The 20,433-nt window shown below is 42.0% G+C and overlaps 1 protein-coding gene across 2 annotated transcripts in view; it reads right to left on the minus strand.

The window, feature by feature from the left end:
- The window catches only part of ADCY9 (adenylate cyclase 9), an 88,319-nt gene that overhangs the window by 9,643 nt on the left and 58,243 nt on the right, over nucleotides 1–20,433 (minus strand). For both annotated transcript variants that reach the window (XM_075436179.1, XM_009936291.2), the window contains 5 exons: nucleotides 20,095–20,312; nucleotides 15,243–15,345; nucleotides 12,012–12,220; nucleotides 4,074–4,233; nucleotides 916–1,064 (listed from right to left, as the gene is read on the minus strand). In XM_075436179.1, the coding sequence (XP_075292294.1) occupies nucleotides 916–1,064; nucleotides 4,074–4,233; nucleotides 12,012–12,220; nucleotides 15,243–15,345; nucleotides 20,095–20,312 (839 nt within the window). The remainder of the gene's footprint in view (nucleotides 1–915; nucleotides 1,065–4,073; nucleotides 4,234–12,011; nucleotides 12,221–15,242; nucleotides 15,346–20,094; nucleotides 20,313–20,433) is intronic.

Here is a 20,433-nt window from a genome sequence, read left to right on the forward strand (position 1 = left end):
TATCCGCAAACTCTTTTTGGTTCGTTTGGGTTTTTTTCATGTTTTTCACCATATGCTTCAGCAGGCCTCTGAAGAACGGTAAAAGGAAGGGCGTTTGAGAGGAACTAGAATAATCTGTCATAAGAAGTCCTTGCAAAGCCCATGGTATGGTCAGAGTGCCAAGGGCACTGAGAAGTGCAAGTTGATTATAAAATTTTGACAATAGGAGTGATGGCTGGAAGGACTCCCTTGACTCTCGGCAAGAAACTACACGGAGAATACCGCAAACAAGTTCTCCTATGGGGAAAATTGCTTATCAGAGGAGAAACTGAAAAGCCTTCAAGCTATTGCACACAAACGGCATTAATTTCGTTCCTCTGGTTACTGTCTTGCAGCATCCTCTGAAAATGCAGGAAAGTGAGAAAGGAAACAGAGTATAAGAATCCTATTAAATCTAAGCACCTGCCTTCCACAGTGGTAAACTCTTTGACGAGGGAGGTGGAAGAAAGACACATGGTTCGCAAGGGCAGAAATCAATCCAGAGGGGTGCTGGGGAACAACTGGGCTCTCTGGTACCACCAAATGCCTCAGAAATTTCTTAATAAAATAGATTTTCAAACAAATGGTGAAACGCAATTCTATGGGTTGGATAAGAACAAGTGTGCCCTAGAAACACATCAGTTGAGGACTGAGCGTCATTTCAAAACAGATTACAGGAAAGGGCCCCTCAGATACCGTCCTGAAATCCTTAAAAAAAAAAAAAAAAAAAAAAAAAAAAGCAGAACTCTTCCCAGATAAAATTATTAAGTTTGAGATGCTGCAGTAATTCATGGCAGATACCAAAACCCCATGCATCAGACCCTCACTTCGCTGGCGAAGAAAACCAAATTTGTTCATCCAACGCACGGTCTATGAGCGCAAAGGTGTGATGCTCACCTGTCTGGACACAAGGAGACGTAGAGCAGAATGAGAAGCACTGCTCCTACGACGGTTGCCAACAGGGATCTCATCCAGGAGCTAAGCTGGCAGAAGTTACAGTACTGCACAATGGTGATCAGAATCGCGCAACACATAAACATGGTGTACTGCAACAAAGAGAGAGAGTGCGAGTTAGCTTCTTCTCGCTGCCTGGAGCCCTTCTGCACATAAATGCCAGCGTAAATTAACGAATGTGTGATACGAAAGAGAAGGATCTAATTTTGTCTGTATTATATGCACAGTGAGTAATCCCTCACAGTGTCTGCATCAGGAGACAGCACTTGAAGATGGAGGTCTTCCCTTCAAAGAGCAAGAAAACTTATAGCACAGGTAGTTTGTTACAGTTTTCCCTAGATGGAGTTCTGTATTAGTCTACACAACTGTTATTTCAGTAACCTTCAATACCTTCAGCTTACCTTTGCCAAAAGCTCAGTGCCTCTTCTTATTAGAGAAAAAAAAGGGACGGAAAAGAAAAGGGGAGGGGGGAAGAGGTAAACATTCATGGTAATCTCCTTTCAATTGCTGGGTTTAGACCCTGTCTGTTTTAAATTGCATGTCAAAATTCCACTGCATTGAAAACGAGGAACACATTCACCCTCGGAAACTTCACCCAACTGGCTACCCTTAAAAACACTGCTTAGAGGATAGAGTTGTACTAGCCAGCAGCAAGTGAACGCAAAAACGAAGATGATCTGTTTTGATAACAAAAGGCAGGTACCAGTCATTGTCAACTGATGCTCTGTAACGCCACCACTTGTGCCAATTTGAAAGGACAATTGTAGATTTTCTGTTCCAAATGCTCCATCTCAAAAAACACCCCCAAACCTTTCCCTATCCACATCTTTACTAGATCCAGAAAAGGCAGGCCAGGATGGATATATCCCCTAGAATGCCTTCACTTCCCTAAGATACAATCTTAGAGTGGTCACAGCGTTCAAGCTGATGCGCAGATTTTGGTTTTATGAAGAATATTCATGACCATCCAAGCTAAAACAGAGACTCCACAATAGCATTATGGCATTCTGTTCTAGCTATATACTGCATTTTACAGTATCAGATGATCATTCTCTCCCCTTCCCTCTCACTTTCAATTTCCTTTACAGCTGAAGCGCAGAGACTGCAGATTAGCAACACTGAAGCATAACAAATAAGCATGTGATTCAGAAGTAGACACAGTGTATGGGAAAAAACATTACATAATTTACCATTTTTAAACCACAAGCACAGTTGCTGTTTTTTCAAATGACTCAAAAATGGATAAAAGAAATTTCAGAAGTGTCCATAAAAAACCATGATTTAAACTTACGTTTTTTCCCCCATTTCAGGTCTCCTAAAGTGGCAGAGCACTGGTTCTCACTCCAAGTGATGCCCCAGCACGAAGCCAGCCTACAGAGGGTCAGTAAGTGCTGTGTTTTACTATGTACGCATGGCTTTGGAAAGTTTTTTTTCATTTCTGTTTTTGTTAATTTTGATTTTAATTATTTTATATCCAGGGAGGGTATAAAATGCTATGAATAAAAAAAAACTTCGCAAAACCATGTCATAGTAAAATACGACACTTACCCGACCCTCTATAGACTGACTCCATTTCCTAGAGCTCCATGACTGTTGAAACACTGAGCACAAGACGAGTTGGGACATCTCTTGGAGAGTGAGCCAACAACCCCACGACTCTGGAGGACCTGCAAGAGGAAAGAAAGCAACTTTCATTCTCAGCTTGGTGATGGACACCACCACCCTACTGCCGCTGCCTGAAGCGCTTAGACTAACATCTGGTCTGAACAGGTATCGAGAATACGCTAGTACAATGGTTCTTCCAACATTTTTTTAAAAAGTTTGGAGAGATGATCAAGGATGGTGATGACTGGGATGACACAAAAATCAACGCACAGATTTGAGAGATTTGAAGGTTTTCAGTTTCCCTTCAGTGTGAGGAAACCATTCCTATAATTAGTTTACTGCTAGTCATGAGGGAGGAAGACCATCATTAAACTGAAAAAAAAAAAATCTCCAGTTTAAAAATAGTTAACTAAAGTTCACAACAGGTAAAAGCTGCAGAATTATTTTAAACATGGGATGTCAAAGAATATCAAATACAGTCTTCTGTGACTGCGATAACCACGGAATGTATGTTTAGATCAGAAAGGACCAAAAAATGTCTGGTCCACACGTTCCACAAACACTTCCCAACACCCAGTAATAAACTGTGATAGGAAGAATGAAGAGGATCTGGCCGTTACCTACACTCAGGGCCCTGAAATAGCATGAGATTTGTGAAACAGAATTCCCTGATGATCCTGGAAAGGCAGGGCTGTTCACTGTGCTACCTAATAGAAACCTGCAGAGAAACAAAACTTCCACCTCTGGTTCCAGTCCATTTTATTCACAGTCTTTCAGCACTGACTTTATGCTACAGCTAGCCTCTAAATTAAACTGTTCTTCCCCCTTCTCAATATTTAACTCCTTGTTCCGCCTGTTCTGAATGCTTTTATCAAAGGAGGCACGAAATCCTCTGTGGATCTTTCTGTGGCTGGGCTAAATATGCCAAGTTCTTTCCGTTCCTTTTCAGCAGGCAGCTATTGCATTCTTTTAACCATTCCCGCAGCCTCTGCAGGGTAATCATTTCCATGTACTTAGAGCTCTCTCCTTGAGTTTCCCCATCTAACTCCACAAAGAAAAAACATCCACCGCTAACACAGTTCTTGCTGTTGAGATTCACTAATGTGCATGCAAAGTTTTTAAGTATACACAGCATCTCCGACTACCAACTCTAAATCAAAATCAGAACGAATGCAGTGAAAAGCCTGAGATACGCTACTTGCATTATCTAGAATAAACACCTGCATACATGTTTGGTCTAAGAAAAAAAAAAGAATATATTTAGGCAGGCATTTATAGGTATTCCTCTCCTCTTTTGTATGAGAGTTTTCAAATAAGCAGGTGGCTGTATTTACATAACAAACTAGGCATTTCATCATACACAAAAGCCCTATCCGTCTACGAGATCTGTATCAAACAGATGCAAAGCACGAGGGAGGTGAAGGAAGACGGCAGGCAAGCAACAAGCTTTGTTAGATCCAAAATGTCAGATTATGAAACAGAGTTCGACAACTTACATGTATATTTGTTTCAAAATCAGAGGTGAAGTGTGAAAAAACTGCAAGAGCTGGGAGAGAAACCAGGATTGCACCGAAAAAATGTCGAGGCAGCCAGCCAGATATCACCTCCAGGAGACGCTTGGTGCAAGTCATCACCTCCTCCAGAAAGAACGCCATCCTGGAACAAATGAAATCACAGATCAAGGCATTAATTTCAGCGCATCACTTCATACATCTAATTTACCCATAATAGTATCACTTCAAACTCTTCCTTTAGACTGTATGAGTGCATTACGTGCCGTAGCACCTGTTGATAATTTCAGGCAATAATCCACCTTTGCTGAAAGATGACTGGTTGGGTGCTCCGGCAAGCGGTGTCAGCAAAGGTGGGGAGAGCAAGTGGGACAGCAGGCTTCAAGAAAATAAACTGAAATCCAAATTTCACTTACTTGGAAGGTAAGCGTAGGACAGACTTCTCTCCATTCATAAATATCTAGCCTTAAAACAGGTGGGGAGAGGGGAAGCTTTTACAAGTTAAAAAACCTAACACCAGAAATTTTTGAAAAGCGGGGCTGTATACCCTGCTAACAGAGCAGACACCCAGAGGCCATGCAAATCCATGCCGCCTTAACATTGTACTGCAACGGAAACCAGTTCTCCCAGTTCCAACCACCCGACAGAAGTTCCTGTCTGCCAGCGCAGGGGAAGAGGAGCGTGGGCTGAGAGCTGGCACACTCGACGGGCGGCCGAGCCCTGGCGCAGTTGCGATGAGCACGGAGGGGCCAGCTGGCAGCTGCCGGGCTCCTCCACTCGCCTGCTGGCATCTTTCACAGCCACCCAGCCGGCTCCGCACAAGGCATGCGGGAAGGAACCGGTCTTGCCTCAAGCTGCTGAGAAAACGACAGCCCAAACCTGTGAAGTGCTGAAGGAGCCAACTGGAAGAGCTCTGGAGAGAAGCTTAATGGAGATGCTTCTTAAATGAGAGCATTTCTAATTGTTCAAATGGATACGGAAAGGTGAAAGGATGCTTAATGCTTGAGGACACTGCATGTTTACCTACAGAAACAAATCCTCAGGATAACTTGCTTCTTAAAGCCCAAAAACATTAATCACTCTAGAAAAACAGCACCTGCTGTTCAGGTTTCTAATTATTTTTATGAAGGCACAAAAAGGTAATGTAGTAGTTAGCTTCATTCAAAGCCATTTCATTGCGGATGTACGTAATTGCCAGAATCAGTCTGGGCAGGTAATTCTGCTGTTCTAACAGTGGACGGCAGCAGAGCCCAAACAGCAAGGAACTACTATTTTTTTGGACAGAGATGCTCACAGCTAAAAAAAACAGTATAAATACAACATACACTAAATATGAAATTCACAATCTCCCATAGTTACACAAATTATTCCATATTATCTCTGTCTTCCAAAAGAGACAAACTATCCACTCATTTTTGAGCACTGTTGTCTAAAAGACAAGGTATTATGCTGGATAAAAGCCTGATACAAAATAGGATAAATTTAAAGTTCTTCATATGAATTTAATACTTATTCCACACCTTTTAAATATTAATTGTTTATGATAGATTCTCTGATCTAGACCTCTGTAAATTTTGCAACCTCAAGCACTTTTTAGAAGCTTCAAGAGCTCTCCTCTAATTTAATATATTAAAATCTGAAAATTATACTTAAATGCATCGAAAAAAGATAGATTTGGCATAACAGGGGGGAAGATACTGTAATACCGCCAGAACCCACGAGAGGGTGCTCACAGTTCTGTTAGTTCCTAGTTTAAGAGACATCCATTTACACCAAAAATTCTAGCTATATTCCATCACAAAACAGAATTTCCAGCAAAGTACAGAAATAAAAAAAATGTATAAAAAGCAAAATAAAATGTAAGAAAAGCTCTGCAGAGGAAGGATTGGGGTTTACAAAGGAGTATACTCAGTCCTAACTCAGTCGCCTCTAACATCCACGACAGGGCTATCCCTGTCTTTGGTGGCAGCCAAGTTCGCCCAGTATCCAGTACTTCTGAAAATGCCACCCAAGTTCATGCCTCTAAAAATAAAGTTCAATTCTCCCAAAGCCTGCGAATTAGACTTAGCATTTACATGGCTGAAGTGTGAGAAAGGAAACCAAGCCGGGCTCGCAGACGGGCTAGGCTCCGTCCCCATGCTCGCCGGCAGCCAGCTGCAGAGCCAGGAGAAGCCCATCGCTCCGAGGCCGATCATGGACGCCTCTGCCCACGCGCCGCAGGATCTTCCACGTCGCTCCCGCGTAAGCTGGCACAGAAACCAGCTCTGCGGCACGCACAGCGTGGCAGGTACCCAGTGCGGCTCATGTCTCTCACCCCAACCCACACAACAGGGACTCCGCGGCGCAGAAAGCTTTTTAATTTTATTTTTCTGTTTTGCCAAGCCTCCATGCCAGGACAAATTCTTGTGGGAACTATAGCAACAAATCCATCACCGAACCTGATCAGTTAATCCTGAGATGAGGACACTTCTTTATTTACGCAGCTGCACGTTTCAAAAAAGCTAGCGCAAATTCCAGGACAATGCCACATTTCTCGTGATAATGTTTACCTTCTTGCATTGATTTCCCCACCCCCCACCCCGGTCCGGTATTTATTGCAATGCTCTGCACTCTGGAATTAAAACGATTGAAATCCTTCACAAAACAGCGAAAGTCTGTGAATACAGCACAACCATCTCATCGCAGGAAGAAGTGCATTAAATCCAGACAGCAATGAGAGCTGCAGACAGATTTAATGGCTACGGGGCAGTATCAGTAAATAATGCAGTGTCAGTGGGTAGCTCAACAGGGCTGAAATGCTAAAGCATCCAAGATGTTTACACAAGCTGGAGCTCAAAGTAGTAACTTTGACATAAATGATTAATGGGTAATGGAGAAAGTTACCATCATTTCTGTATTTACTGGCAGTTTAAAATCAATTCCCATAGTTCAAATCAAAAGCTTTTGGCATAGCAGCAATTTGGTGGGATATTAAATACCAAAGCCACAGATGTTAGAAATAAATAAAGGCAAACAGAATACATTGTTTTCCCTTGCATCAATACTCTGTATTAACAGAACCGGTTCATTAAGCTCTAGTTGCAGACAACACTTTCTGTTCCTGGTCATGAGGAATTTTAGAAGATACAACTGGTCGGCCACACGGTCTCAGCCGCGGACAGATCGTGGGTGTTACTCCAGCCAGCCCTGGGAAGGTGAAGTTCCTGGCAAAGGGCAGTTTTGCTTAGTCAGACAACAGCAGTTTCCCATTCCACTGTTTTGATTGTACTTGCTTGCTTTCTTCATCCAGAAAATATTTTTTTGCTCTCTAGAAAGCTACTTCTGAATTCATGAAGCAACTCCTCAAGTGCTCCCACCTCTCACACTTTTGAACAGAGTTGAAATATCCACTATTCTGGCCTCATCTCTTCACTCAGAAGTCTTCAATGAAGGATGCTATCAAAAGCAACACTTTTTTTTTAAAAAAGAAAGTTTCTTTATATCAAGTTTTACTTTAGAACAAGAACTAGATGTCAAAAGCACCTAGTTAACAAAAATCCTGTATTCACAGCTAAAATAGTGGGCAGGTGCCTTTTACCTGTGTTCCTGCAGAAGCACTCCTAAGAATCCCAGCTGAAATCTCACACTGTCACATGTTCAACGATCTTTCCCATAAAATAGCAGAACCTTAGGACCTCTTACACTTCAGCTGAACTCATTAAAATCAAAGCAGTCACATTTCAAGTGGGCAGAAGGACATTCTTTGCACTATTTTTACAGAACAGGAGATGACATCTTCCACATGCTCACAAATTAAGCACCGTTATTGAAGTGCAGCTTTATACAATTAATTTTAGAGTGGTACTTCTAGTAACAGTGGGATCCTCATCGATAGATACTCCACTAATTTATCATCAGACACTTCAGAGGAATCAAAACATCCCTCTCCTTTGTAAGCTTTGCTCCACCAGGACTTCTGCTCTTCTAGAACTTAAAAGTTTTAACTCGTTTCTCATTGTACAGGCAGCGATAGCGCTCTCCTCTCCCCTTCCTGCAGCTGGACTAAAGGTCTCAGCCACAAGAGCTGTAGCGAGTACTTCCTAGGCTGAGCCCTGGATTCAATTAAAAGTCAGGCTCATTTAAAGGCAGGGTGTTTCGCATCACGATAATGAAAATACAATGAGAGACTTAAGCAAGAATTTTCTGGTCCTAAAATAATCCCTTTTCCTGAAATTCTGGGATGGTGCCCAGCATTGTAGTTCAATCTCCTCCCTTAAGATATCTCGGTGATATTCTGTGATTGTCATTTGGGATGACATTTCTGCACAGGAAGCTCTGCGCTGTTTCTGCGCATAACGAGCGGTCAGACTGAGCAGTCCTCGCTTTGAAAAGGATTTGAAGAGGAAGAAGACGATTCTCTTCTTTCTGCTCAAGGTATGTGCCTCAGGTTGTGGAGACCGGAAGGGCCCAAAAATGTATTTTATGTATTTACTGTGAAGCAAATACAGATCATAAATTCAAAACAAAACAAAAAAGAAACCCTCCAAGCCAAAACAGATACTTTTTCCTACGAAAGTCCCCCCCAAATATGCCATTGCCACTGCATTTAAAGCTGAAAACCTACCAGAAAGCTTCTGGGATTTTCATCTTCAAAGACCGCTTTTTTTGGTGTACAGGATGAGGCTATTTTCAGGAAGGTATCCTGGGTAAGATCTGCTCAGATCTGAGATGATTCTGTTTTGTACTTTAAAGAGATTTACTGAAGCGTTAGCTTAGATGCAATGGTCAGAGAGTTCAGCCAAATACAAATGATACCTCATTAGTAAAAATCATGAACATGAGCCCATGGTAAGAAGTTTCTGAGAACCAATTGCTTGCAACTGTAGAGTAAATACAGAGGGATTGGCAGACACTTCCCTCCCACCAAAAGAAAGGAGCAACACATCTGTCACTTGCACGATGGGGGCTCCAGTAGCAAGGGACACCTGGGGACCCGATTCCTGTGTCTCTGCTCTGCAAGGAGAGGGCAGGGAAGGGCAGCAATCACTGATCCCATCCAGTGATTCCTGTTTCCCAAACTAACCAGGAGAATTTGTGGGGTCTTGAGCTTCATGGTCATCTTGACTCCAGTGAATGCAGCAAGTGCTAGCGACCACCGATCGCCTGCACCCATAGCAGCTGTGCAGGAATTGCAATATTGACTACACGCTCAAATCTCCTGTGAGTGCCTGTCAGGATAACGACAGTCCTGTGTGCTGTCAGTACAGTGTATTGAAAATCTGTTCTTGCTACACCAGGTGGGACTATGTGAGAGTTTTTTATAGGTGTTCTCCACAATGTGAGATGTTCCTCAACCTGTTTTTCAAATCAGAATTCAGCACAAAAGAATGATTAATATTTAAAAATATATACTTCTAAGACTTAGGAGTCATCCTGAAGCACTTGCTTTTTAAAGTCTCACCGACTTTAAATGAGGCATCCAAGCCAGCTTAGAAAGTAAAATTTGGGCTTTAAGCCAACAAAGTCTCATGAAAATATTAGAAATGTCAGTGGCAAAACCAAACAGTGTAAAGAAAACATTGTAAAGTCACTTAAACTCACCTTGGTAACGGCCTGGGCTCACTACCACAGAGCATGGCTCTCAATATAGTGCTGCAATGAAGCTAAAACTCTGTACAGCCGTACATTGCTCAAAGACAAAACCACTTTGCAAATTCTTGACTGTATAGATAGCACACTGGAAACAAGGATTTTCCCTCTCCTTAAGAAATCCATAAACCACAAATTACAGAACAGGACTGAGGTAAGGCCTTATGTACCTACTTATAAAAATTTCTAAGATTATAGCAATAATTTTTTATAAATGTACAAAATACGATAAGGCAAATGCAATGTAACACCGGAAAAATAGGTGGGAACAATAATGAATTTAAAACTACTAACATGGGAGTATTTTGATCAAGTACCTGCAAGGTGAAAGAACACAAATCTTCTCCAAATATATCTGGATAGCAGAAACCAGCTCTGCTGTTCAGGGCTGAACAAATTCTAAGACACAATGTCATGGCCACCAAGCTCAGACTACCTACTCAATGCCGCCTTCCTCTCCTGCCTCGTGTGACGAAAGAACTGCCCATGCACATTAAACTGACAAAAAAAACCTTCCCCTCCACCCAAGAGAGAGTACAGAAACTGTTCTGCAAAGGGGAAAATGCGTTTCTGACGCAAGAGAGAGGACAGAGTAACAGTTAATCCAGTTTAGGATGCACTGGGATGACAGTCCTACCAGTTCAACCATCTCCCAGTACGGGTCTTAACGCTTTCTGAATTTCTAGATTTTCTAAAAACTCCAGAACTACAACACTACTCAAATGGCAACAATCAAATGCATCTGCTAAGAAATACTGTCCTTAAAAGCATTTCCACTGCTCGTAAAATACACCTCTCTACTCCTGAATGCCAGCTCTCCTGTAAATACGCTTGCATACATTTATATGCACAGTGAGTTACAAGCTTGCTTCAGTGACTGAAGTACTGATTTAGCACTTTCTACCTTGACCCTGAAAAGTCATAATAAGAGTGCAAACTGCAATCTCTTGTTTATTTTGAAACAACAGCAGAATTGCTTCTAACTTGTAATTACAAAAGCATTTTAACTTACACACACCTGACAGATTTGCAGAACTACAAGTGAGGACACACGCTTCCACACACCACCCTTCTAACATGCTCTCGTGTCAGAAGGAAGTGCAGTGAAAATGGGGGATGGGGAGGGCGGAATAAACTTGCTCTCACAAGTATAGACAAACAAACAGCTTATTATTGGGTCTATCATCCAGGCTAATAACAGGTTACACGTGGTATCTGTATAAATCAGACAACACACCCAGGAGAGCACAGGCTTCACCAAATGCATGTACAACTCCAGTCTTTTACACTTCCACGTGTTAGGAACTCCTGCGTGTCTGAAGAAAACCCCACACTATGTAGGAACCGCAGAGTAACTGCTCACCGTCAAGTTACAAATGCCAGGGTAAGGCCCGCAAGTGTCCGAGCAGCCCAGAGCACACATCCCCTGGGTGGCTGGGCACACATCAGGAAGGGGTCACTGCTGAATATCAGGTACCTGCGTCAGCAGCCAAGCCTCACCTCCAAGGGCACGGGAGGGGCAGAGGCGCGGGGGTTGCAGGGACTGACTGAAGAATTCAGGGACCAGGGATTCTTTGCTGTCGGCTGCAAAGGGGCACTGCGGGGCTGGCACTGCTGAGCACAGTCCTGCGAAGCCACCCTTTCTGCAAGCAGCAGCTGGCTGTCCCACAGCCCAGGACTCGGGGGAAATGCTGAACTCCAATTATGCATCCAACAGAGAAAACACAAACTATTTGAGTATTAAACCCATGAGACTTGAAACAGAGATCATTAAGAAAACTAATTCTGGACAGATGCAATATGACTTTTGCAATTTTTTTTATTTTTTTTTTTCAGAAAAGGACTGGTCTTTGCTTTTCTGACAACTTATTTCAGTTTTAACACAGAATGGCATACTTTTATCTAGGAATTTAAGGGCAGGATGGTTTTTTTTTTGAAGGACGATAAAAGTTTTCTGTTTGAATTCCCTCACTCTGATAGCCCTGTGAGGGGAGAAGATATCCAGCTCTGTGTGGCATCCCAAGGAACAATAAACAGGGACAGGCACAGGGTGCAGATTCTGTTTCCTTAAGTGGCCGCTACAAGAGTCATCTTTCTCTCCTCCAGTTTCTGTAGTTAGACCTCTCTTTGCAGCACAAGATCTGCCGCAAGCCTTCTTGGCTTCACTAACACCATTCCCCAAATGTTACAGACCATCCAAGTGAGCTCCTGGGATACTGTCAAACAAAATGTTCCCAAGCCAGCCACCATTTCAGTTCTCACTGCTCTTTCAAGACTTTCTTACGCTTTATTTACCTAATTGAGATGACAAGGGACAGCACCTCTAGCAGGATGGCAATGATGAACACCACGACTGCCGCAGGTGGTGGAGGGGATGCAACCATCCCGTGTTTCAGGAAACACGTGATAGAGAGTATGAGGAAGACTGTGGTGGAGAGGAACACGTCCAGGAGCGAGCTGAAGGTAGCGCTGGCAAACGTCTTCACTGGAGCATTCCTTATAACCTGTGTGGAATACAGGGATTGAGGGAAGGGATGAAAATGAATAAATGCTATTTTGCTGAATTCAACTGTACCATAAACAGCACCTCACAAACCCAAAAGAATATAGAACTTCTTGCCACTTCATTAATCCTACATAAGTACTGTTTTGAAACAAGAAACTGAAGAGGTGGTTCAATGGTTATCACAGTTCCCTGAGAAGAAGCCTGTGTTGAAAAAAAAGCACTGGCAGCACAGCCCCTAGGTCTGGGTGATTTTTACAGAATATTATGAAACAGAAATAAACCATACAAAAATTGCCTATTCTATGCAAATAAACATAAACCCCATAATTACTAGCAGATAAAGCTAGAAGTTTTCTTCAAGGGTTTTCATTTAAAATAATAGTAGATCTTACAATAAACCTTTTAGCTCCAATGGTTCTTTAAGAAAACCCTCCAAACACCACTCTGCATAAACAGTTACTTGCCTGTGGCAGAGCTCACATCTCCCCTTCAAACCAGATTAAAAGCAGCAATCGGAACACTATGTAATCCGAATCGATCGGAGCCCAGGACACCAAGTCCTGTTCTTCTGTAACCCCTCGCCACACATTCCCATCCTGTCCCGTCCTGGCTCCAGCGCTTGTGCAGCTGTGCTGCGTGCTACTTTGGCCAGTCCAGCTGAGAACCACATCATGAGCTCCACACGCTGGCTTACTCAGATGAGCCCAGTCTTACGAGTGCTTGTATCTGCCCAAGGGACCACAGAAAGCAAGTTCCAAAGAAAAACAAAAAGTATGTTATCCATATTGCCACTAAGCAGCCCAGTTTGAATACTACACTCTTGTACTCTGGTTTAATTTGGAAATTTCTTCTGCTCCTTAGAACACTGTCTGCACTCTGCAATACTGGGAAATGAACTTGTTCGTCATTTGTACCTCTCTGCAAACTGATATATTCTGCTAGTATCATTCAATGCCAAAATTACTTTTTAATATGAACTCTAGCAGAATCCTGTTAGCCCACACAGAAAGTCACACAAATTGAATTAAGGAAAGCAGCACGGTATCCTAAAGTGACAGCATTAAGGACGCCCTAACAGTGTTAAATTGTGCCTAATTTCCAAACAAGAACAGGCTAAGCAAGCTCTTGGGAAGTGGAGCCACTTACAGAGAACAATCACAAACAGAGCATGCAGCTGGCACTGTCTAATTAGAGGTGAATTCAGCAGTGTTGGAAGTTACTTTCAGCAACAGTTCACTGCAAGGCAATTAAAGAACCAGCAGTGCTGACAAATCATTTCACTTTCCAAAATAAGATTTTCTGTTGCTGTTTCGGACCAGTATTATGCTAATATTAAGGCTTTAGCAGATTTTTGCCCCAGTGCTGCAGGGTTACTATTAGAGAGTAAAGATTCCCATTTCCAGGGAGGTTTACATAATAATAGCTTGCTGCTAACAAAACGCACAGACCACATTCCTGCTGTTTATGAATTTCCTACATATCCACATTAATAGGTCAATCTGTATATAGTTGACTATCACTGCTTTGCTTCTCTTTCCAATCTTTCAATTGGAAAAAAACTGATTTACTATTTTCTGTATAGTTTGTGCAAATTTTTCAGGCTGCATCCCATGGGAAGTTTCTACCTGTTGTTGTTACATAAGCTTTATTCAGGGAGATACCAGTAGAATACAGTGCTGCAGGATGAGTATGGAGTTCCTGAACAAAGTGAACAAATTGAACTGCAACACAGGCTGCTTTTCTTTGTTAAAAAATGTAAGTTAGGTCTCATTTGTAAACGTTGGAAAACAAGCAAATAGGAGCTATTGCCAAGGACAATATGACAACGCTACGCAGAACAGAAAGCAACCCATGAACAGTGAGCAACAAGCAGCAGAAGCAGAAATCCTACCTGCCCTCAGATGTGGGACATACGGGGAATAAAAGGAATCAACACCTACATTTACCACGATGCAATTCTGCTAGATGGATGACCCAAACTAATAGCTCAATGCTGCTGGAAGGGAAGGGCCCATTCCCCTTCCTGCTGCCGGACACTTATCTCACACTGGCTCTGGCACTTCCCAACCTCTCGGTGAGCTGCTGGTTCAATACAGCAGAAAACAGACTGAGACGGAAAAAGAAAAAGCCCCAAACAGAAAACCAAAACATGAATATTTTATGCTAGGCTAGTAAAATGAACTGGCTCACAGAAGGGAATCCTGATAAGCAGCAGAGCCATTAGAAGGAGCAGGGAAGAGGAGGACCAAGGAGGGGAGAGCAAATGCCCTCTTGGCAGCAACTTCTCAGCTCCTCATGGAAATGTAGCCTCAGTTAGTACTGACAACTATTGTCGCTACACGTAAACTGAAAACATCTTGCTAGTTCGTATCAACCAGGCAGGAATACCTACAGACATGGAAAGCCTGCAACACAATTAGTCCCTGAGGGGTTAAGGACTTTTACACTCTGTGCAGAATCCCGAAGAAGGCACCAAGTTTCTTACAATTTACTCACTATTCCTTACCATTACACAGTGTTTTGAACTGCCTGTTTCTGAACACAGAACCCTTACAGAACGCAGGACATCTGAGTTCAAAGCTGGCTTGGGTTCCACAGGGATAGCCATGAGGCTGTGACATGAGCAGGAATCAAATTCAGAGTTACCATAAGCAGAGTTAGGATATTTGATGAGATGGCAAGGAGTACTTGGTCCTTTACCTTCATCTGAGCATGGTTCTCTGGCCTGCCAATAGCCTTAAAACATTAACCTGAAATGGGGAAAAGGTAGGTGAGAAGTAATTACCATATCTTGGTGGATTGCAAAAACGCATTTCCAGCCCAAATGTTGGGCTCGACTCAGGGCATGACACAAGAGAGGTAAACTGAAAGGAGACTGTTTTCAGAAGCAGCAACACCAAGTAGTAAATCACATTTGACATTTCACGACCCTTGTCATCAACTGCAATGAAATGTGTTAAAAATGACAGACAGTTGCTTAGACAGATTACAGAAGGGAACCAACGCCAGGAGAAACACACCTCTTCCTGATAGCTCGTCCTGTAGGTCATCTCCAAATCCTGATCCAAGAAGTTCAGGCTCAGCTTGTTAATAGGCGGTTTAAAGAAGTAGTCTTTCATGAGGCTAGAGAGAGAAGACAGTATCAACGTCAGTTTATTCAGCTGTAACTCTTTCAGAGCCCCTCATTCAGCGGTTTCTGTTTCTAGGGACGCCAGTGCTTGGCTTTGAAGTTCCTGTAGCTTTTCTTCGCTCTCGGTCGATGAGGTGCCCCCTTAGCCACATCACTCGCTCAGTCAAAGGAAGTATTTTATGAAAAAATTACAGAACAAACATAATATTTTCAGGAAGAGACTAACAAGTCCTTCCAGAAACTTAACACCTATAACCACAGATGACTATAGATAATTATAACATAAGCCAGCAAATTGTAAAGGTTAATTGCTGCTACAGAGGCACAACGTGTGGCTGTGGAATATGTGTGTCTTAGGTGGAATGCTGTCATTCAAAGCAAGTCAAGGATGACAAACGTGACAAACTGTTAGGAAAAAACCCCCACGTTGTCCATTTTAGAAAACAGCACTTCCTTGTTATTTCAAAGGCACTAAAATAACTCAGTAACTCAGCTGGGAACATTCCCTTAACGATCGGGGCTGCAGAGAAACGGAACCTGAGGAGATGGATAGCTTACATTTACTTCTGAAACAGAGGATTTGAAATCACCAGAATCATCAACAAAAGGCACACACAAACACTGAAGCTAGCTCACTAGGGCTAAAGAACCAGAAGGCTGCATCTGCCAGAGGGTGTTTATGCACTCCTTCACCTTATCTTCCAGTGTCAGGTGCAGGAAAAAACCAAACCAACCCAAACATGAAAGAGGCCTCAATCATTAAAAAGTTGTTTCTATTCCCCATCATCTGGAACAAAAATGGAACATTTTTTGAATTTTATGTTAGTTCTAAGAGGTTTACGAAAGAAGTTTTCTAACAACAGTACTTGATCTGCAAACCTTTTCATTCGCTAGCAGGTGTTGTAGAGCTGAAAGAACTGGACTTAGCGAGCAGCGAGTGCTTTGTGCCTGATGGTCACAGGGCAAAGTCACGCCTGCTTATGCCATTTATTGCTGGGATAGCCCATCACCCTCTCTTCTGTGCAGTCCTCATCTGAGACTGCAGAACACACTCTTGCTATGAACCTCTTTCATTTTCAAGTCACCGATTCCACTTGTTATTTACAGTGAACTGTCTTTAAAATTGCTGTAGAATCTGAAACAGGGCAGCTTTTTTCCAAGTCCTATTCCCACCTTGAAACTGAAGCACTGAAGCGACAATTAGCGTGGGCTGTTTTCAAGTTGATAACTCTAAGCAAAAACCAGAGATGCATAGGAGATCAAATTCCAAGAAGATGAAGAAGCTGAAAGATCATACAGAGCTAGTCTGGGTCTGAATTCTTTTTTTCCAGAGGGTTTGGTTTTGGTTCTTTGCTGTTTTATTTTTTTACGAGCATTTGACAAAGCGTTTTTTTGGAAGTACAAGCTCCCTAGCACAAGATGGCATGTGGGAAGCATTTTTTTCTTGATCTGAAGACCAACCAAATACACAATCCTAGACTGAAGATCGAGAAGACAAAAGACTTCAACCATGAATGCAGCAGATACTTTACAACCTTTAAACATTCTGGCCTTGGCCAACATATTAAAGACATCAGGATACTTTGAAGGAATGACAGGACACATTCACTCAAGTGTCCCTTCTCTCCTTCATTTTTCCTTGTCCTCCATCCTTCTCCCCTCTTAGATGTTTCTACATATTGTAAGATTTATCTTACAATATGAATTTTTAAAGCTTTGTTGTTTTTTTTTTAAATTTAAATATTGTTGAATTCACTTTCTTCCTCCAGGGCAGCCCACCAGAGTATGGTGATGTTGTTCTGGAGCTCCCACAGCCTAAGGATGTAGGAAGAACAATCCAGCTTGTCAGTGCAGCATGAAACAGAAGGTATAACAAGATGGAACCAGGGCAAAGGCAGCACTCCTGATGCCAGCCAGCTGTACTGCACCAGTCCAGTTCCACGTCAACTGTCGTCTGTCTCAAAGAGGAAGATCCCAGTTTAGTTGACTAAACACAATCCAGTACATAATCTGCTTCCCAGTAGGCACTGTGCCTCCCCAGCACAAGTGATTTCTGTTTTCCCTGAATCGAGCAAGACTGGGAAGTGGGAGATGAAAGAAATAAACAAATTTTAGAAGCACTGAAACAGGAAAGTGACCCACGGAGGGGATGAAGGCTGCACAGAACCTAGCTTCTGGGGGGAGCTTCACATTGCCCTGGGACTCTGCTCTGTAAGTCTAAAGAGATTATCTCCAAGTACTGTCCTGACTAGCACATGAGTATTTGTTTCTTGTACTTCAAAAGGTTTATAACCTAAGGAATACATAATTTTTATTGAAAACAAAAATGTAAAAAGCAAAAATCCTTTGAGGGTATCCCCAACGACATCAAATTTAAACATTTTGTACTCTTACACTATAGTTTTCTTTTAAAATACACAGTACCATGCAGATTACAATGAACAAAGCATAGTATTTTCATAGTGGTTGTAGTAAAGCCAGACTCCAAGCTCAAACTACACACTGTTTGCCAAATATATATAATCGAGCTGTAAAAAGATGCAAACTGGTAACTTCTATGAAAAGGATTCTTGTATAATGCAATAATACAAACATGCCACACTGACACTGGCTTTATTATTATTATTTTTAAAGACAACTGGAACTGCGCTGAAATATCAGCTCCAAGTTGAAACCTTGGCACGCAGAGACCAACGGCCGCTCGTGAAACTCTCAGCCACACAGCTAAACTCTGGAAAGAGGCTGGGAAATGAAAAAAATCACCAGCATCCAGCACGTCCTCCTAGCCCGCCCTAGGCAGCTGCCTGTCGCGGCACATAGGCTCCTGAATCCTCCCCAGAACATGTTTAACCCTTTCCAGCCACACATGAAGCCTGTGCGCTTAATTTCTGTGCCTTATCACCACATCTGGGTCAGGTACTTTCTGTTAATACACATCTATATCAGAACACCAGCATCCTGCACCACAGTGGAAATCACCGCCCAATGCTTGCAGAAGCTCACACTTCGCTGCTCCTGGGTTTGCAGTAACATAAAACCAAAGCAGCAGAACTCCAGCATTATTATTATTATTGCGAATGTGGTATCACATAAGATGACCAAGGGGAAGCTTGGACCACGACTTCTGAGAAAACTCAAATTTCCCACTCAAACATCTTCACACATACTAGATTTGTTGAGACAAACAACATATTATACTTTACAGTAGGGGATTATGAATGCTTTTAAAATGACTTATTACATATAACTTCACACTGAGAAATGTTAAAAAGGATTAATGTAAAATGGTAGGCTTAAACCATTTCACATAGATGTAATTAATCAGAAGATTATTTTTGGAAAGTTATGTTTACATGAACTGAACTCAGCAGAGAAGTTTCCCTGGAAACAAGAAATGGCCCACTTAATATGGTAATGATGATATTTAATTGAGACCAAAAAAAAGCTCTGCTCTGACTGATGTCAAATCATGGTCCTACTTTTTCCAAATCTGAAAGAATTATCCGTTCTGTAAGTAGAGGTGGAAAGCTCCAGGAACATAAGAGCTCGAGCTAGGTATCTTCAGCAAACCAACAGCATAAATTAAGCTACTTCTGTAACCTAAAATTTGCAGCATGCTAATTACATTTTAAACAAAAATTCAATTTGTTCTTGCTGATTTTTGCCAACATTTGGACTTCCCCAATCCGTCTGTCTTCTAATATTTGAAAATATCAGCTATATACCTCTTCTCAGCCACTAACGACAGACCACACACAGAGGAGAAAAAAAATGAACCTAAATTTTAACTGAAATTGGCCACAAGAGAAAGGTAATCTGAAAAAATCTAGAGCAGAGACTGGAGAGGAACTGGTGTCCCTCCCTCTCACTTCTCCCTGCTTTAGTCATGTTTTCAGTTCAGCGACAGTGTCCCTATTCCAAGCAGCCTGGAGTCTATAAAAGCACACAGTTTCAAGGATATTTAGATAAAATATCCCTAACCATAGTGGAAGCAGTGAAGCAAAAATAAGAATAGCCATAAATAATAACAAACTCAAGTTATCTGTTCAGTTGATCCAGTCAAGTCACTGCCACAGTGAGATGTGGTTGTGTGTCTACAAAAATCACACACTACTGAATTTTGGAGAACATACTTTCCTCTGCCCAAGACATGTTTTTTTTTTTGCTTGAAATGGAAAGAGAAGCTAACTTTACAAAATGCTGTAGGCAGGTAGCAGGTCCATGAGAAATCACTCCTATTAATTCTGCTTCCAAGCCCAGTATGATTTCTAGGCTTTAGTTAGTCACACAACTTTATCAGATGTTGTTCTTTTTGCTACACAAAACTGTGAGTTTTGTGGTTCAGATTTTATGTTACACTTTTAATTGCAGAGGAAGCTACATGCTGTGCACATGAAGAGGACTTTTGAATGTAAAGATAAGAGTTCAACTTCATGACAAATCATTTAAAGACTATTTTTCCTTTTCGAAGACTTGACTGAAGAATGACTTCCGTTCACCACGGAAATGATGAAAAACCTGGCTTTACATATTCCTCAGCAGAATGTTTCTGACATCAAGTTCCTACTGTAGTTTAAACAGAATATAGACTAAGATCAGAAAACATACAACATATTATATGTTAACAATAACTACTGACATTGGACAAAAAGCACACAAATAAAGACAAAACGTATGGGACCCCCTGTTACCACCTTCTCTCCTTTATACAATTTTACATTGTTCAGCTCGATTTTCCTTACCTGTCTTCTTTAATCACATCCACAAAGTGAGCATCTGTCTTCTCTCTGATGTTTTTGAACCTCAAAGGAAGGAGAGCTGATTGATCCAGACTCACTCCACCCCATCTTCCTTTCTCTTGCAACATTTCATAAAGCGAGGTTTGACTATTGCTCAGCTTTTCTTCCTGTGGAGGACTCAGAAGCCCATTTTGAGTCTTTGGACTGTGTCCTCCTGGAGCCTGAATGACGGAAAGCAAAACATACATGGGGAACATCAGTGGCTGAGAAAGTACACAGATGAGATTTCATGGAGCAAAAGTGGAAAGAAGCTCTTCCCTCCACATACTGAGCTTTTACCTG

The sequence above is a fragment of the Opisthocomus hoazin genome, chromosome 15 (genome assembly GCF_030867145.1).
Source record: "Opisthocomus hoazin isolate bOpiHoa1 chromosome 15, bOpiHoa1.hap1, whole genome shotgun sequence".
In the NCBI taxonomy this organism is placed as follows: Eukaryota; Metazoa; Chordata; class Aves; order Opisthocomiformes; family Opisthocomidae; genus Opisthocomus; species Opisthocomus hoazin.